The sequence below is a fragment of the Condylura cristata genome, unplaced genomic scaffold (genome assembly GCF_000260355.1).
Source record: "Condylura cristata isolate star-nosed mole 26May11 unplaced genomic scaffold, ConCri1.0 scaffold00004, whole genome shotgun sequence".
NCBI lineage: Eukaryota > Metazoa > Chordata > Mammalia > Eulipotyphla > Talpidae > Condylura > Condylura cristata.
In genome coordinates, this window is record NW_004567105.1 from 31583438 (window position 1) to 31600057 (window position 16620).

The 16620-nt window shown below is 41.8% G+C and overlaps 1 protein-coding gene across 1 annotated transcript in view; it reads right to left on the minus strand.

Annotated features, from left to right (window-relative positions):
- The window catches only part of MYRFL (myelin regulatory factor-like), a 100436-nt gene that overhangs the window by 35508 nt on the left and 48308 nt on the right, over window positions 1-16620 (minus strand). Inside the window, exons 8-11 of the mRNA XM_012735147.1 lie at window positions 14657-14733; window positions 13101-13211; window positions 11575-11665; window positions 1326-1526 (exon numbers count right to left, since the gene is read on the minus strand). Coding sequence (XP_012590601.1) covers window positions 1326-1526; window positions 11575-11665; window positions 13101-13211; window positions 14657-14733 — 480 coding nt within the window. The remainder of the gene's footprint in view (window positions 1-1325; window positions 1527-11574; window positions 11666-13100; window positions 13212-14656; window positions 14734-16620) is intronic.

Genomic DNA, 16620 nt, shown 5'->3' on the forward strand with positions numbered 1-16620 from the left:
AGAAATGAATGGTGAATGAGGTTCTTGGGGAGCCAGGTGGCAGAGGGGGTTGGGGGGTGCTGCTGTGAAGGCCTTTCCCCTGGTCCTCTTCTATCTACATTTAGATAAGACCTGGCATGGAATTGCATCGTGAGCTGGTGTGATCTGAAAAGCAGACATTTTATCTCTCTCTAAAAGGCAAATGCATGATATCTATGACCAGTATCTGGAAATGTATGTGAGAACTTTCTACCCCTAAGAGTTCCCACCCGGCTAATCCAACAGGTCACAGCTCTTATGACATGAAGTGCAGTTTCAAAATCAGTATAAAAGTCTACAGTTACAACCATTCTTTGAAATCCTTTCAGCAAAAGAGGACATTCCTTGACCAGTTTAGAAAAACCAGTGGCAGATTTGCACTGGGAAAGGAATGCAGTCTGGAAGAATGGCCAAGTATTAACAGATGAAGTCTCATTAACCAAAAAAGAATACGGAAAGGAGGCAAAAGCAGGTTTAAAAACATGATTCTGCCACCATTTCAAAACACTTATGGGAGAAACAGTGTTCGTGAGGGGGTGTGAAATTATAGAGGTCACAAGTGGGAAATGGAATTAAAGGCTGAAGTCAGGAGTGGCCCGATTAAGAAACTGGTATATTTAACCCTAATATTTAAGGTCTTCGTAAATTGTGACTTTCCAAGACACTCAGTACTTATCTCAATGGGTTAAAATGTATAGGAGCAGTCAGATAAGGAGGCAGGGCTAAACATTTTATCCAAGGTCAGGTTACTAGAGAGAGCCCAAAGTGCAGGAACTCAAAACAGGTGCAGCTTCTGATTTTGGGGGGGAATTCAGAAAATTGGTGACTGTCTCTCCCTAGAAAAGATGGTCTTGACCCTGTACCTTGGGCCTTCGGGTGGGCCAAGTAAGACACTGGAGAGGACCAGGAGAAATGCGTGCAGAAACTGGACTGACAGTGTTTGGAAGATGAACAGGGAGATAGAAATTTGGAGGAAAGGAAAAAGGCACGCGCCAGCAGTTGACAATGCACAGAGGAAGGGCAATGGCCTGTGGAAAATAACTCAGGGACGACCTACTTGTGCAGTGGTGCTGTGCTGTCAGCACACTGCTCCTGTCAGGTAAATCCATTCTCTCAGCAGGAGCTGATGCAGAATCTCAGCAGAGATGCCTAAGAGTTCCAACAGTCGTGGTGGTTAAGCAGTGTGTTCGTCTCACCCCAACAGGCAACATGCGAAATGCCCTATGTGGGGAATGTCAGAGACCAGGAGCACCCTACCCACCTGCTCAGGTGTCAAAGGAGGTGCCTGAGGCCTGCCCTGTGCTCACCTCTTGGACATTCTGCTTTGCTCGGCTGTCAGAGGGCTGCATGACGCTCCCCATCACTTTCACATTGCCACAGACAACCAGGGCTTCATCCGGTGCATCTGTGTTTATTCCCACTCGACCATGACAGACAACAGATTCTGGAACGTGTCCTCGCTGCCATAATGCATCACTGTCATTTTCAAACTGCCCAGGGTTAGAGGCCTGGGGAAATAAATGCATACATGTATTAAATTAAAGCCACAGTAGCAGGAACAGAGGATCAATTTATTCTCAGAGCAAAGGAAAACAAAATGTTCCCTAAGTCTTTTCATGTGAAAATCATATGCTGGATGGGACTTCCTGACATATCTAAATCGCTCTCTGGCCCCAGGAAAGCCAGGGGGTGCCCTTAACTACTATGCCCACCATGAGCAGAAGCTCAGTAAGCCATGTATTAGGATGTCTAGTCTCTAGGGCATCTATCTGAAATAGGAAATGTGTCCGTTTCACTGGGAGACAAGGATGATAAGAAAACTCAAAACGACTATCTGTTCAATGAAGATAATCATGATTTCAATCAGAATAACAGACTAGAAAACATTATCAGTTTATTAAGACTAAGCTAAGTAAAAGTACATTTAGGCAGCCCGTTTACATAAAATATATTTTATGTATATTTTATATCACTGTTCATTTTAAAACAGTGCTTACTCCCCCCTCGTGTAGCCCCCATAGAACTTCCTCCCCCAATTTCCCCATCACTACAGTTCCCTGTGCTCCTCCCTCCCCCTTCCCTACAGGATGTCTTTGGTTTATAGCTGTTTGTTTGCTTTTGTGTTGGTGTATTGTGTTTTGTATTATTGTTATTTTTTCCCCTATGTCTTACTTGGTTCCCCTATATTCCTCCTATAAGTGAAACCTTCCAATATTTTTCTTTTTCCTTCTGACTTATTTCACTGAGTATGATCCTTTCTATGATCCCTCCATTCATGTTGCTACAAATGGCAGGTTATTTTTGATGGCTGAGTAGTATTCCATTGCTTATATATGCCACATCTTCTTATCCAATCATCTATTTTGGACATGTGAGTTGTTTTTATAGTTTCAAACCACTTCCACATTTATGATTTTATATAGAATTAATAAAATAATGACTACACAAATATATTTAACATATCTCAACCATCTCTGAAACACAGGTAACCCTCAAGAAACACTGGAAACAGCTACATTTGTTTTTTTGTTGTGGGTTCAGTTCCCAGGCCTGGGATCAAACTCCAGTCTTAGCTGTGATAGCACTGAGACTTAACCCCCAAGACACTAGGGAGGCCCTCCCGATTCCTGATAGCACTTGTTGCTTCTGGTCTTTTCTGTATGGGTCATTCTTACAGGTGTGTTGTGATCTTGATTCGCATCTCCCTCAGGATAAGTGATGAATATTTTTTCATGTGCCTGTTGGCCATCTGTAGGTCTTCTTTGAAAAAGTGCCTATTTAGCTCTCCCACTCATTTTCTAATTGGGTTATTTAGGTTTCTTGTTGTTGTTGTTGAGTTGTATGTGTTCTTTGCAGATCTGTGACATCAGCTTCTGGTCAAAATATAAGGTATGCAAATACTTTCTCCTATTCAATAGCGGGTCATTCTATTTAGTTATGGTTTCTTTTGCTGTGCAGAAACTTTTTAGTTTGATGTAATCCCATTTGTTTGGTTTTTTTGTTTGTTTGTTTTTCTTGCTTGTAGGGATGCATCTCTAAAGACATTGCTGAAGCTTCTGTCGTATAGTTTTTTGTCTATGCTTCCTATATATTTTATGGCCTCAAGCCTACATCCAACTCTTTTATCCATTTGGAATTGATTTTTGGGTATGGCATAAGACAGTGACCTAGCTTCATTTGTTTAGCATGCAGCTCTGCAGGGTTCCTGTTACAGTTACTGAAGAGGCAATCCTTGTACCAGTGTATGTCATTGGCTGCTCTGTCGTAGTTTAACCATTCATGTGGGTGTGGATTTAATTTCAAATTCTCTATGCCATGCCACTGTTCTTTGTTTCTGCCTTACCTCCAGTACCAGGCTGTTTCAATTAGTGTGGCTTTATAATAAAGTTTGAAGTCTGGAAGAATAGGACTACCATTTTTCTTCTTCTTCTTCCTTTTTTTTTTTTTCGGTCAGGATTGCTAGGGCTATTGTGATTCTATATGAATTTCATGTTTTGTTCCAGTTACTTGAAGATGCCATCAATATTTTAGGGGGGATTATACTGAATCAATAATAGCTACATTTGTCATGTGCTAACTTCTTCCCTAATTCTATGAGCTGTATACTATTATCCTTAGTTTATTGCTACTGAGACTGTGTAAAAACAAATTGCCCAAAGCTACAAAGCTAATAAGTTCTGAAGCTAGAATCATATTCCCTTTGATTGTTAAATAATGATTCTAACCACCTATTTCATAGTGCTGTCTAGAAGTAACCCTAGTCAATGTGGTCTCAAAGAAAAAGCAAACAAACCCAAATGCAATTAATAAGCTAGACAAAGTTTTGAGCTATTATTCTTAAATAAAGTTCCTTGTCAAAGATTTTTCCACTGTACTGCCTTCTCTCCTCCCCACTTACCTCTATTGAATTTATTTCCAAGTAACTCTAAGTAGGTTCTCTGAAACTTTCAAAATCCTCCCAACAGAATTAAGTCATTTTTAAAATTATGACCTAGTCTTCTAAATATGAATTCTGTGCTTGAGACAAGTTGTCACAAATTCATACAAATGGCAGGGGACAACATCAGGACTAACACAGTGGTTTTGCTATTTTCCTTTCTGAAAGTATAGGAGACATTGTAAACTCAACATCTGAATATGTCTGGATGATCTCTGACAAATACTCAGGAGACCAGTAACAATCATTTCCTCAAGGATGGGGACTGGGAGACACAGAAACTGGTGGGAGGAAAAGTCACCATTCACAACATGCTCTATTGGTATTATCTTAGTGTTTTTACCATATTTATGTGTCACCAATTTTTAAATAAAAAGAAACCACAAAGTTTAGTCTGTAATTTGAGTTCAGTTAAAGAATTTTTAGGTGTCTTCAATATCCAGTTTCATTTTTACCTGTCTTAACCCTAAGCTAGTTGGAAGATTCAACCATTGATATTTGATAGACAAACGCAATGGAAGAATATAAAGTAACAATTTTGAACATTATTTTGTGTGAATTCACTTCAACAAAGAGCTTTTCTGCAAGGTCCCTAGAGTTCTCTCAGTTGTGAATGGCAAATTGGCTTTGATTCAAATCCTTTTACAGCGAGCAATCAACTATATCTAAAGGTACACCATATAAAATGTTGATGTGTTTTGCTCTATTCTGAACATAATGAGCCATTTCAAGGAGACAAAATAGGACAATGATGGATTTTTTTTCTTAATGAGTTTTAGGATAATTATCATCATGTTTGGTAACTTGATACTGTAACCACAAATTAAGTAGATTTCTATGGAACAATTACAACAATCTCAATTGACTTTCATCAGATGAAAATTCAAGTATCTAAACCATGTTCAAATCTTTTTGGAAGGAGTCACCGATTTACAACATACTAAATATTATTCCTAAGAAGGGGTCCCTAGTCTGCAGTAGGGAATGCTATAAAATCTATAAACTTTCTTTCCATTCTCTGGTATCCACAATCTTAACATATCAAAGTATAAAGTTTCTCTTTTTTTAATTATGAAGTTGTGCTCACATATGGCCCAATGCTGGCTGATTGATATCAAACACCAAAATGAATTAGTGTTTCTAAAGTGCTTTTATTAATTATCTCACAGGATAAACGTATTTATTATATATTTACAGAGAACCTTTTAGTTTATACTATGATACAAACTGACTGTGTGACCTTAGGGCAGTCACTTAACCTTTCTGCACCAATTTTTCTCCTCTGAAGAATAAAGATAATGTCTTCTTTACTTACCCCACAGGTTGTATAAATCATGAAAGTCACATATGCATGAATACTTTCCAAATCTGAGGATGAATCCTCTTAAATTCTACCTTGACATACTCTGTTGTGCAGAGCAACCATGGTTCCACCTATACCCACTCATTTTCCATTAGCAACAGACTGCAGGATTGCAGTTTGTTTTGGGGGGTGGGAGGTGAGGTTGGGGTGAACCTACATTCACAAAGAATACAATGTAAATTACACCCCCTGCAGTACTTGATAGGAAACAGAACTCACAATAATCTGAAAACTATTCTATTTTTTTTTACCTTTTTAAAAAAATTTACTTTTTTTTTTTTTTTTTTAAATTTTTTTTTAAAGATTTTTATTTATTTATTCATACAGAACTGGGGTACAGGCCAGAGGCTCAGGGGCGGTGAGAGGCTTCACCAGAGACAGAGTGGGGAGCAGAACAGGCAGATCGATGAAGTACACTGCTGAGGGGAGCAGCGGGCGGGTCAGGAGAGGTCTGCCACGCCATGTGGTCTCCTCCGGGGCAGGCGGGAATCGAACTCATACGGAAGTGGCTTCAGATTCTCAGTGCTGTGCTTTAACCCGCTGCGCCACCAGGGAGGGCCAAAAATTTACTTATTTTTTACATCATTCTTCTTTCTCATACATTGTATGCTTTATGCACTCATGTATGGTCCCCAAGGAGCACCCAACACCGATTCAACTGTGCACCATCTCCATGGCACTTTGTGCTCTTCCTACCCATTTTGAACAAGTTTCTTTCCCCCACCCCCAAAGCATGTCTTTGGTTGATAGTTGCTTGTTGTTTTTGATTTTTACTTCGTTATAATTACTATTTTGCCAACTGATCTCTTATTTGGGTCCCTTATATTCCTCCTATAAGTGAAACCACCTGATATTTTTCTTTTTCTTTCTGGCATGATCCCTTCCAGCTCCATCCAGGTTGCTGTAAATGGCATGAGTTTATCTTTTTGGTTGCTGAGTAATATTCCATTGTATATATAGAACACATCTTCTTGATCCAGTCATCTATATTTTTGGGCAATTGGCTTGTTTCCGTAGCTCACCTATTGTGAATAGTGGACCTATTCTGTTTAAATTTGGTATGGGAAGCAGAAATTTCTTTATCGCTGTTTGGACTTCTAAAGCAGCAGCTAAAGATCATAAAAGGAGGGCTTGCACTGAGCAGGGCAACTTATAAAAAATCCCGTTTGTGCCTTTTGAAAAGTAGGGTATGTGCTCATTTCTATTCTTCTGGGAAAAAAACTGGATGTAAAAATGGACCTAGAAATGCTCTTTACAGTACTACAAATATGGTTTCCAGGACAGCAACGTCAGCCTTTCCTGGAAACCTGTAGAAATGCACAATCCCGAGCAGCTCTAATCCACTGAATCAAAACAGGGATGGGCCCCAGTATCTGTATTTTACAAAAATCCTTGGCAAAGTTTAAGAATTTTGGGGTTTCCCTGGTGCTGTAGGGATTAAGTATCAGCACTACCATTCTATTACTGCTATCGCATGGGTTCAATCCTGGCTAGGAAACTAATCCACAGCACAACAGACCTCTCCTGTCTTGCCTACTGCTCCCCTCAGCAGTGTATTTCAGTAGATAACCCGGTTCTGCTCCCATTCTTCTCTGGTGAATCCTCTCACTCCCTGCACCTCTGGCCTATACCCCAGCTCTTAGATGCATAAATAAATAACATTTTTTTTTTAAAAAAAGGAAATAATTACTTGTTCATGCCATAGTCTGCTAGTCAAGAGTTATCCTGCCATCAAAGATACAGATGCTGCTGAATCTCAACTTCAGAGTAAAACATACTGCTCCATACACTGACTCCTTTGGGTAAATAAAATAAATAGTCATCTACACTCTAGAAGAGGTGTGATGTGTGTGTATACATGAGTAAATGTGGATGGTGGGGGAAGGAGGAGAGGTTTATGGTCAGAAATGGTCAACAGTTGGTGAGAAACAGAAATAAAATGGAGATGGTGTCTGGAAAGGCTCTGCTGTTCTTACAATTGTATGATTTTTGTTTTTCCTGCCACTGGCTGTTGGTTTCCCACTCGAGGCAGTGTATTGCAGAGAAGGGAAACAAAGACTTCTTGGGGGTGTGCTCGTTTCTATTCTTCTGGAAAAGAAACTGGACTAATCTGTCAGTTTTCAAACTAGGAAACCTTGGTGCATCTTTGAAAGGCAGACAAAATAATCATCCCTCCTGCTTGCAACACGGCATCCCAAAGCAGGTTTAATTATGTGTTTTAGAAGGAAAATGTAGCCAAAGTAAAGCCTAGTCATTAACAAGGAGAATCTGAGGGAACTCTGCTGGGGAATGCTCCCCAAACAAAGATCTGGGATATAAATCTGTTCTTTGGAGAAAGCCTTAATTTCCATTAAATTGACCAATTTACACCACAGGACCACACTACATTTCTAAAGCTGTTTTGATTGACAACACAGATGAGCAATTACCAGGCCCTGCCCACCATTCTTTATCCAAAGAGAATTTTATAAAGCATGCTCTCCTGAACTCCTTCGGAGACCTGAAGTTCATCTGAATCCCACCTTCATAAAATTGCCCACGTGTGAATGATTCTCAGGTGACACAAGCTATGCAACGGCTATCGTCCGACAGATTCCGGATAGCTCGGGAAAAGCTCTGAAATATCAGAATTTCCACTGCTAACTTATGTTATGACCTCCCTTTTTTTGTATAATCATAATATCAAAAAAATATTGTTACAACATCAGTTTGTAACTGGCTTGCCTTAGCTCTAAATTGGCTACCTGGCCTGGGCAAAGTACAAGCTGAGCTGCTCCTGGGCAGGAAATTCCTTTGACTGAAGACAAAAGGCAAGCTCCTGGAGAGATAAGACCCCGGAGCATCAAGACTCCTGGAAAACTTCTTTGGTCTTTTGACAAAAAGCGATTCTTAAGATAACTCTCAGGGCATAAGAACCCATGGACAATTTCCTAACATTATCAACACAGGTTTTGCTTAATGCACAACTATGTAACTTCTTAATTTACTCTTTTCCTAAAACTATCACTAACTACTCTCTGCTAGTCTTATTTAACCTCTTCCTAAACAAACACTAGCTACTCCCTGCTAACCTTAAGTTAGCCATTAGCTTCTCTTTAGGCTATCACTGACGACTCTGCTAACACAATTTATCCCTTCCCTAGAACTCCTAAATCCTTTGCTAACAGCTCATCCTTTCCCAGACCCTGATCCTTTAAAGTCATCCGTATACATGAAAGTTATCACAAAGATGTATAGTATAGTGTGCCATAAAGTAGAAGGAAGAGGATGCATTGTTCTCCTCTTCCTTTAAAACTTTTATGTCGGTTTCTTATTAACTTACCTAAGGCATTATTGTAACTAAATCTTGCTAAACAGTATAAATAAAGACCTGCAAAAAGATGAGCAGGAAGATTTGCACCCAACTCCGACTCCCGTGTCTTCCTCACTCCCTCTCCCCTTTTTGGAATCTCTGCACGCCCACGCCTTCCCATCTTAGGGTCCTGCCTTTTCTGCCTCCAGACACCTCAAAAGTTGGAGCTGGTCTCCGACACTCAGGCCTCAAAAATGAATCTGGATTTACTAAATGCGATTTGCAGTTCTCCGATATCATTTGGTCCTATCTTATCATGATTCCAATTGTAAAATTTTCTTCCTCGGCCCTCCCTGGTGGCGCAGTGGGTTAAAGCACAGCACTGAGAATCTAAAGCCGCTTCCGCATGAGTTCGATTCCCGCCTGCCCCGGAGGTGACCACAAGGCGTGGCAGACCTCTCCTGGCCCGCCCGCTGCTCCCCTCAGCAGTGTACTTCGTCGATCTGCCTGTTCTGTTCCCCACTCTGTCTCTGGTGAAGCCTCTCGCCGCCCCTGAGCCTCTGGCCTGTACCCCAGTTCTGTATGCACAAATAAATAAATCTTTAAAAAAAAAATTTTCTTCCTCTATTCTAGAACTCAGGCAGTGATCCAAAAAGGCACATGTGGGCTATAAAATGGAGGCTGACCTGCCCTCTTCAAAACGTGTAACCTCTGGAGTCTCCAGGGATGGAAAATGGGCTCTGTGAACTTTTCTTAAGATACTCTGATCCAAACAATAATGAAATTTCTTAAATTTAATTTTTCTGTTGATGGGTTCAAACGTTAAACAATTAAATAGATCAAAAATTCTGCATTCATATTTACCACTGCATTTTGGGGTAAGAATGGAATAACAGCAGTAAGATATTGCATGCTGGGGAGAGGGGGGAGAAGGGTTTGTGTCGTGACCATTATTATTCTTTCCATTGTTGTGAGGTGACCTGACCCTCAAGTGACCCAGCAGGCTCACAGGAAAGGGTATTCTCTTCAACCAAAAATGACCCGCCCACTGCTCCCCCTTAGCAGTGTATTTCAGTGGATCTGCCTATTCCGCTCCCTGCTCTGTCTCTGGTGAATCCTCTCATCCGACAGCACCCTCCAAACCCCACCCTAGTCTGTGCCCTAGTTCTTGTGTGTAGAAATAAATAAATCTGGAATGTGGCATATATATATATATACATATATATATATTTTTTTTTTTTAAACAAAGATGACTAACATTGACACCCAATGTGTACTAAGTATCATTTAACCTTCTGGTAATCACCCTAAATATCACAGTCATATGAGTTAAATGTCTATGCTTTGCATATGAGGAGATGCCTTTAACAGAGATCTTTGGCAATGGAACCTTAGGGGGCAGGGTTCCCTCTTGTGCTGCTGCTGTGTGGACTTGCACAGAGCCAGAGGGGAGCTTAGCAGGGGCAGCCAGCAGGAAATGGAGAAACTTCAAGCCAGGGTAAATGATTTAAAATAAGCGGGAGAGCAGCAGTGCCTGACTCCAGCCCGCATTGCAGAGCGCAGTGGCCCTTGTGTGGCATCTGATACACGCTGACTCTGAGAATGGCATTTTCTGTCGATACTCCTTCCCAGGAGAGATAAGAAACAGTAAGTAACCTGGGTTTCCAGGCTTTATTTTCCATCAGCTGGTGCAATAATGCAGGCCCAGATGACATCACGATGATGTCAAAGGCCACCCTGAACCTGCTGAAGGTTGGATGGGAACTTTTGCCCTGGGTCCTGGCCCAAGGAAAGGGTACCACCAAAGCCTTGGAGCCCCCATTTGACACAGATTAGATCAAGCCCCACAGAAACACAACCTGGGAGTGGCCTGCAGAGCGGAGCCCTCAGTCTGGGTCATCTCAACACCTCAGTGTTTCACATCATTTCCATCATGACTTCACCACCCTTAAAGCTGTGAACCACAGTTTATGGATTTGTACTAGTAGGTGGCTTGTTATTTTTAATTGACTATAAGAATGACACAGAGGGCGCTTTGTTTCAAAAACAGTACAAAGCAAGCAAAGATTTCACTTGCCCCAATGGGCAGACGCTGTTCCCCAGCGCCCGGTTAACAGGGAGTACAGGTGCAGCCCATAGCAAATGGTTTTCCCTGTTGGAGGTGCTGAGTCCTTCCGATGTCACTTCAAACATCCCTGACAACTCAGCCAGGCTCCCAGGGCGGCCAGACCTGCACTTCACCAGTTACCTCATGCCCCCGGCATTCTCAGCAGAGGCCAGGCTGACCTCACAGGCAGCTGCCAGCAGCTTTATGTTTATGTGCCTGCCAAGACTCCCGTCCACAGCTGGAACCAATCATTCATTCAGCAAAATGTGCTAAGCCATTACTATGTGCCAGGCAGGGGCCCAGATGCCGCCAGGATCACCAGTCACTTACGGCCAGGGGATGCCTTCCTGCCTCTCACCACTTCCTACCCTGTGGCCTTTGGGCTCAGACAACTGGGTTATCACTTGGACCATCATTTGCAAGCTGTGTGATTATGGATGAGTCCTTCACTTTCTGGAACTTTAGTACCTCTGAGTGTAAGGAATGTAATGGTGTAAAACCATATAAAATTATGTCATATATAAATTATTTAGCCCAAAACCTAGAATATAGTATAAAGAACATGGTCTCTCAGGAGAGGCGCTGTGACACATTGTGAGGCTTGCTGCGCACCATAAGGCATTGAGCAGCACCCTGGCCTTGACCATGTGACACAGGTGGCATCTTAAGTTGTGACAACCGAAAATGTTTGCAGACATTACTGAACGATTCCTAGGGGGGAACAAGAGAACCTTCAGCTGTTATTATCTTCAGTAACTCAGAAACAGCATACTTCAGCTAGCCCATTGAAAATACAAGTTCAACTTACAGGGACGTAGGGCATGTGAGATCCAGAAAAGTCAAAGGACTGCGCTTACCCTTACAATGATCCGTTCAGAGATGTGGGCAGATAACAAATAGAACTGGTCCTGGCTCGCAGCATACAATCCAACCACCAACATGAAGTATCTAATTCAGAAACAGCGAACCAATGTCAGCGCATCAGGCAATAGAGAGATGACGTGTGTAATCAAATACCACCCAGCGGATAATCATTAGTGAATCTACCTAGCCATGTTTGCATATGTAAAGAATTTCTCTTCTATTTTAAGTCGTCCCTTTGACAAATAAGAGCACAGTTGATTAACCCATTTTTGTGTGGGGTCTACCCTTTGCCCTGTGTCAGGTACCTGGGAGCTGCATTGCTGGGCCCTCGGCTCAGCATGGAGCACAAACATCCGCACCACTGAAGTTGTCCAGAGCCACTGCAGCCACATCCTGCGCTCTGGTGGAGGGAGCCTAACAGGCTTGCCCAACCTTGCTGGGTCCTTCCCACCTTGGTGCTCTGTACCTTCTTCCACAGCTTTAGTCAAAGACCTGCACCCTCCCCTCCAACTGCTTCCACAGCAATTTTCTTCACTGTTATCTTGGCTGCCTTTTCACTGTGCCATTGAGGAGACCTTTAAGGTCAGACCATTTCTTGAGAGTAAAATAAAAACCACCCCCATGTGATTCACTAAGAACCACATGAATAAATGACACCAGCTTCTTCTGCAACACTGTACAAAGTCTTTAATCCCTGAGAACAGCCTTCTCCTCTATCTGAAGTGCAGCAGTAGTAGTAATTGTTATTATTATAAAATAACTACCACATATCATTACTGGATGAAGCTATCAACATTATTTCATTTCGTTTCCCTAAGCAACCCTAGTGAAGTAAGATATTGCTATTGCCCCTTTTGTAGATAGAAAATTGAGTGTGGGATGTGCACTACCCAAGCTCGCCCAACTACACAGTCAAATGCATTCTGTCCAATTCCCAGGCCTATGTTCTAAGCCAATGGTTCTCCTATTTGAGCTCATTTCAGAATCACCTGGTGACTGTTACCAGGCTGTTAAAATGCAAATCGCTGGGCCCCACTGCCAGAGTGTTGGATGCTTTAGGTATTCCCCAGCCCCAAGAACATGCATTTCTAGTAAGTGATCAGAAGATGCCACCACTATATGAACCACTAATCTACACATTATGAACCCCTGAGATAGCAGAGCTCAGGACCTCTGATTATACTGGGAAGCACCACACAGGTTTGAGAAATGCAGCCACTCCTCAGCCCTCAGATGCAATGAACTTGTAATTGCTGTAGAGAACCCTGGCTTTGGGAGGGGTCCAGGCCAGCATATTTGGAGTTGGGCAGGAAAGGAGCGATTTCAAGGAGTGAGAATGGAAGAAGAAAAATATCCACAGATAAATATGTCAATAAACTCAAAATGTCCTGTCAGGCCAGGCTGTACAGCGCCTGAGGGAGGCCCAGTTTGTCTGCTGGTGTGGACTAGAGGAGGGAGAAGGCCCCTGGGGGCAAGTGCTCAGTCAGATGAAGGACCCAGTACCGTGAGCAGCCAGTACCTCTGGTCAGGATTTGGTCTTCCCTTCTTTCTCATGTTATTTGCTGTGGTCTCACTGAAGTGTAACCGGCCCAGCGTTACTTTGGTGACCTGGTCCGCCCGCAGGTCAATTCTAAAACAAACAACAGAAAAACCAAGAGACTGTCAGAGAAAAAAAGAGTCCTTGATGATTCTTAGATGCTCAAGTATGCACAATGCTCAGTTCTCGCCATGGTGTGGAGGACAGTTCATTCCAGTCACTGATCACTAATAAAGTCTCCATAGCACAGTGAGAACTGACCATCAAGGAAGGCCATGGCATAATTCCTGAATGGTATGAAATGCTCATTTAGCAGAAAATCAAGCCCAGAGTTTCTGACTCATGAGGGCCATATGCTCCCTACAGTATCTATGGATTCTTTTATGTCCACAACAGGGAGAAAGGACAAATTTCATGGCGTGCTCTGCCTCTGTGGCTATTGCTTCCTGACTGAAGTCATTTCTCAAGGTTCCCGAAGAACCCTTCACAGCTCCTTCATGGATTCGCCCTTTCTTGGTCTGGCTGTGTGCGTCAGTGGGAACCTCAGGAAGACCACACATCACCTGCCTGGATGATGGAGAACAGATGCACCAGGGCAGTTCAGTGCTATGTTTGTGCATGTGGCTTCTGCACACAGTTTTGTACAGAGGCTCATGTTGAGCTCCTGTCTGAACAGTCCTACTTGTAAAACTGTCTGCTGCCCAGACCAGTGCTATGGACTTAGGGTAAAAACACCGGGATATATCCATTATCTCTCAGTCAAATCAGTTATAATGTCCATTCCCATTCCATGTCCTACTACAGGTATATGTCCACTAGGGTCACCATTTTCTCCTGGGCAATCCTAATCCTGTATGCTGTCTAATTTGAAACCCATTAGGCAATTTATTAGTATTATTTTAGAAAATAAAAATGAACTGCAAACAGGCCCTCCCTGGTGGCGCAGCAGGTTAAAGAACGGCACTAAGGAGTTAAAGCCACTTCAGCATGACTTCGATCCCTGCCTCAGAGGTGACCCACATGGCAAGGCAGACCTCTCCTGACCCGCCTGCTGCGCAGTGTACTTTGTCAGTCGGCCTGTTCTGCTCCCCACTCTGTCTCTGGTGAATCCTCTCACCGCCCCTGCACCTCTGGCCTGTACCCAGTTCTGTATGCATAAGTAAATAAATATTTTTTTTTAATGAACTGCAAGCAAGCCTGATTCCAGAACTCTAAATTTAATCCAATGAGCACTGTGCCAGTTTAAGTGAAAATAGAGAAAGATCTAGCCATGATCATACTCAAGGAACCAACATTTTTAATAAGGTTGTCACTAAAAAATCTTTATAAAAATGCTTTAAAAGTAAAGCTTTTATAAGGAATTTTCTGCAATTACTTCAATGTATTTTCTCAATTTTACTACTGTTGATCAGTTTGTGTTCATAACACTAAGATACTAGTGTCCACATTGGGCTTCATTTTAAATAATCAAAATAAATTGGGCAAAATACCTTTTCCCCCAAAACATTCACAAAGGAATTCAGAAAAGAAATTCTTACCTAACCGGATTGAAAATCTTTTTGCTTCTGTCTGCTTGGGACTGTTCGATAGCAATTATTTGATTACTGGCTTCTAACTGTTTAGAACAATAAATAGTAAATGAATCAGTCAACAATTCAATTCAATTATTTTTTAAAATGTGTACTAATAAGTAATATCCAAGCACTTAAAAAAGTTCCAAGACATCAAGCTAGCCACTGGGCAGGAGCAAATCAACTTAACACACAGTAGGACAATGGCCCCCACTTTAAAGCAGTGTGCTATTGGTCAGAAAAGAACAAATACTTGTAAAATTAAACAATGAGGGCCCTCCCTGGTGGCACAGCAGCTTATAGCACAGCACTAAGAAGCTAAAGCCACTTCAACATCAGTTCGATCCCCACCGCAGAGGTGATCACATGGCGCGGCAGACCTCTCCTGACCTGCCCACTGCTCCCCTCAGCAGTGTACTTCCTCAGTTGGCCGGTTCTACTCCCCACTCTGTCTCTGGTGAATCCTCCCACTGCCCCTGCACCTCTGGCCTACACCCCAGTTCTGTATGCATAAATAAATATTTTTTTTAAAAAAATTAAACAATGAAAACACAAGACACCAGAGTATTTCAGATAAGCAGGGATTTAGTGGGCAAAGTGGGATTGAAACCTAGGAGCAGGGCAGCTCAAAGAATATGTGCTCCCTTCATTCACTCTTTTGTTCACTCACTCTGCAAATACTTGCATTGCTCTAGGCATGAGAGAGGAGAAGTGGACAGAGTTAACAGAAATCTCTGCCATTGGAGATCTTATGTTTCTAAGACACTAAAACAGGAAATGACATTCACGCAGTGCTTGCAACAAACTCTAAGGTAGCAGTGAATAATGCAAGGCAGGTGAAAACTTTTCTGTCTTAGAAGGCCCGTGAGTATTCACATAGCAGCAACATTTCTGGAAAACAACTGCGCAATCTATCAATATATCAAGAGCCTCAACAATGTTCATATCTTTCATGTGAAAATTCCTTTTCTGGAAAGTATCCTTAAGTAAAGATGGGTATGCCTGAATGTTCACTGCAGTTTTATCAATAATAAGACATTAAACAAAATTTATAATAAAACAGGAATTAATATGATACATCCATACAGTGGAAAGCTACATTACCTGTGTCAGTATTTTCACAAAATCTTAAATATCAAGAAATGTTATTTTCACAATACATTAACCACAAGAGATTAATTTTAATAATGGAAATATTGGATTTCCAATGGTGAATTCCACTTATTCATAGTTTTCTTTCATGCTCCCAAATTTTCACCATGGGTTGATATTACATCCATAATCACAAATATGTTTTACTGTTTATTTGTCTGTTGTTTGTCTTTTGGTTTGGTTGGAATAAGAGCAGCTAATGCAAGATTGAAGTTCCATTTGGGGAGATTCAGTAACTCAGCCCAGATTAAAGATCACAATAAAATATACAGAACATGGATGCTCTCCCCTTGAAGAATGGGACTGAGGCAACAATTTAACAAACACTTGCTGACCATCTAGAAGTCATCCGAGTGGCATTCTGAACCCAGCTTTACCGCTTACTATCTTGATGAACTGTGTGGCATCACTGGATCTCTCTGTAAACTGGATAAGAAGGGACATTAACTAGTGGTTCCTTTGCTTTTTCAATTCTTTTGAAAATTTGAAAATGCACTAATGCCAAAAAGAATTAAGAACACATTTAGTAAAAGGAATATAAGGCTTATGCACTTAAAGACCACACAACTGAGGTTTGAAGTGGTGGCGTACCCTTATCTGAACTCAGCCCTAAGAAATTGGAAGTTAGTCCCTGTGTCTTAGAACATGAAGTCTTCAAACCCATTCACCATGCTATGAAGAAACACAAGCTATTGCATAGAAAGGTTCACACAGAGAAGAGTCAAGGGCTCCCAGCTACAGTGCCTTAAAGATCCTGATGGATGGCCAATACAAAATTG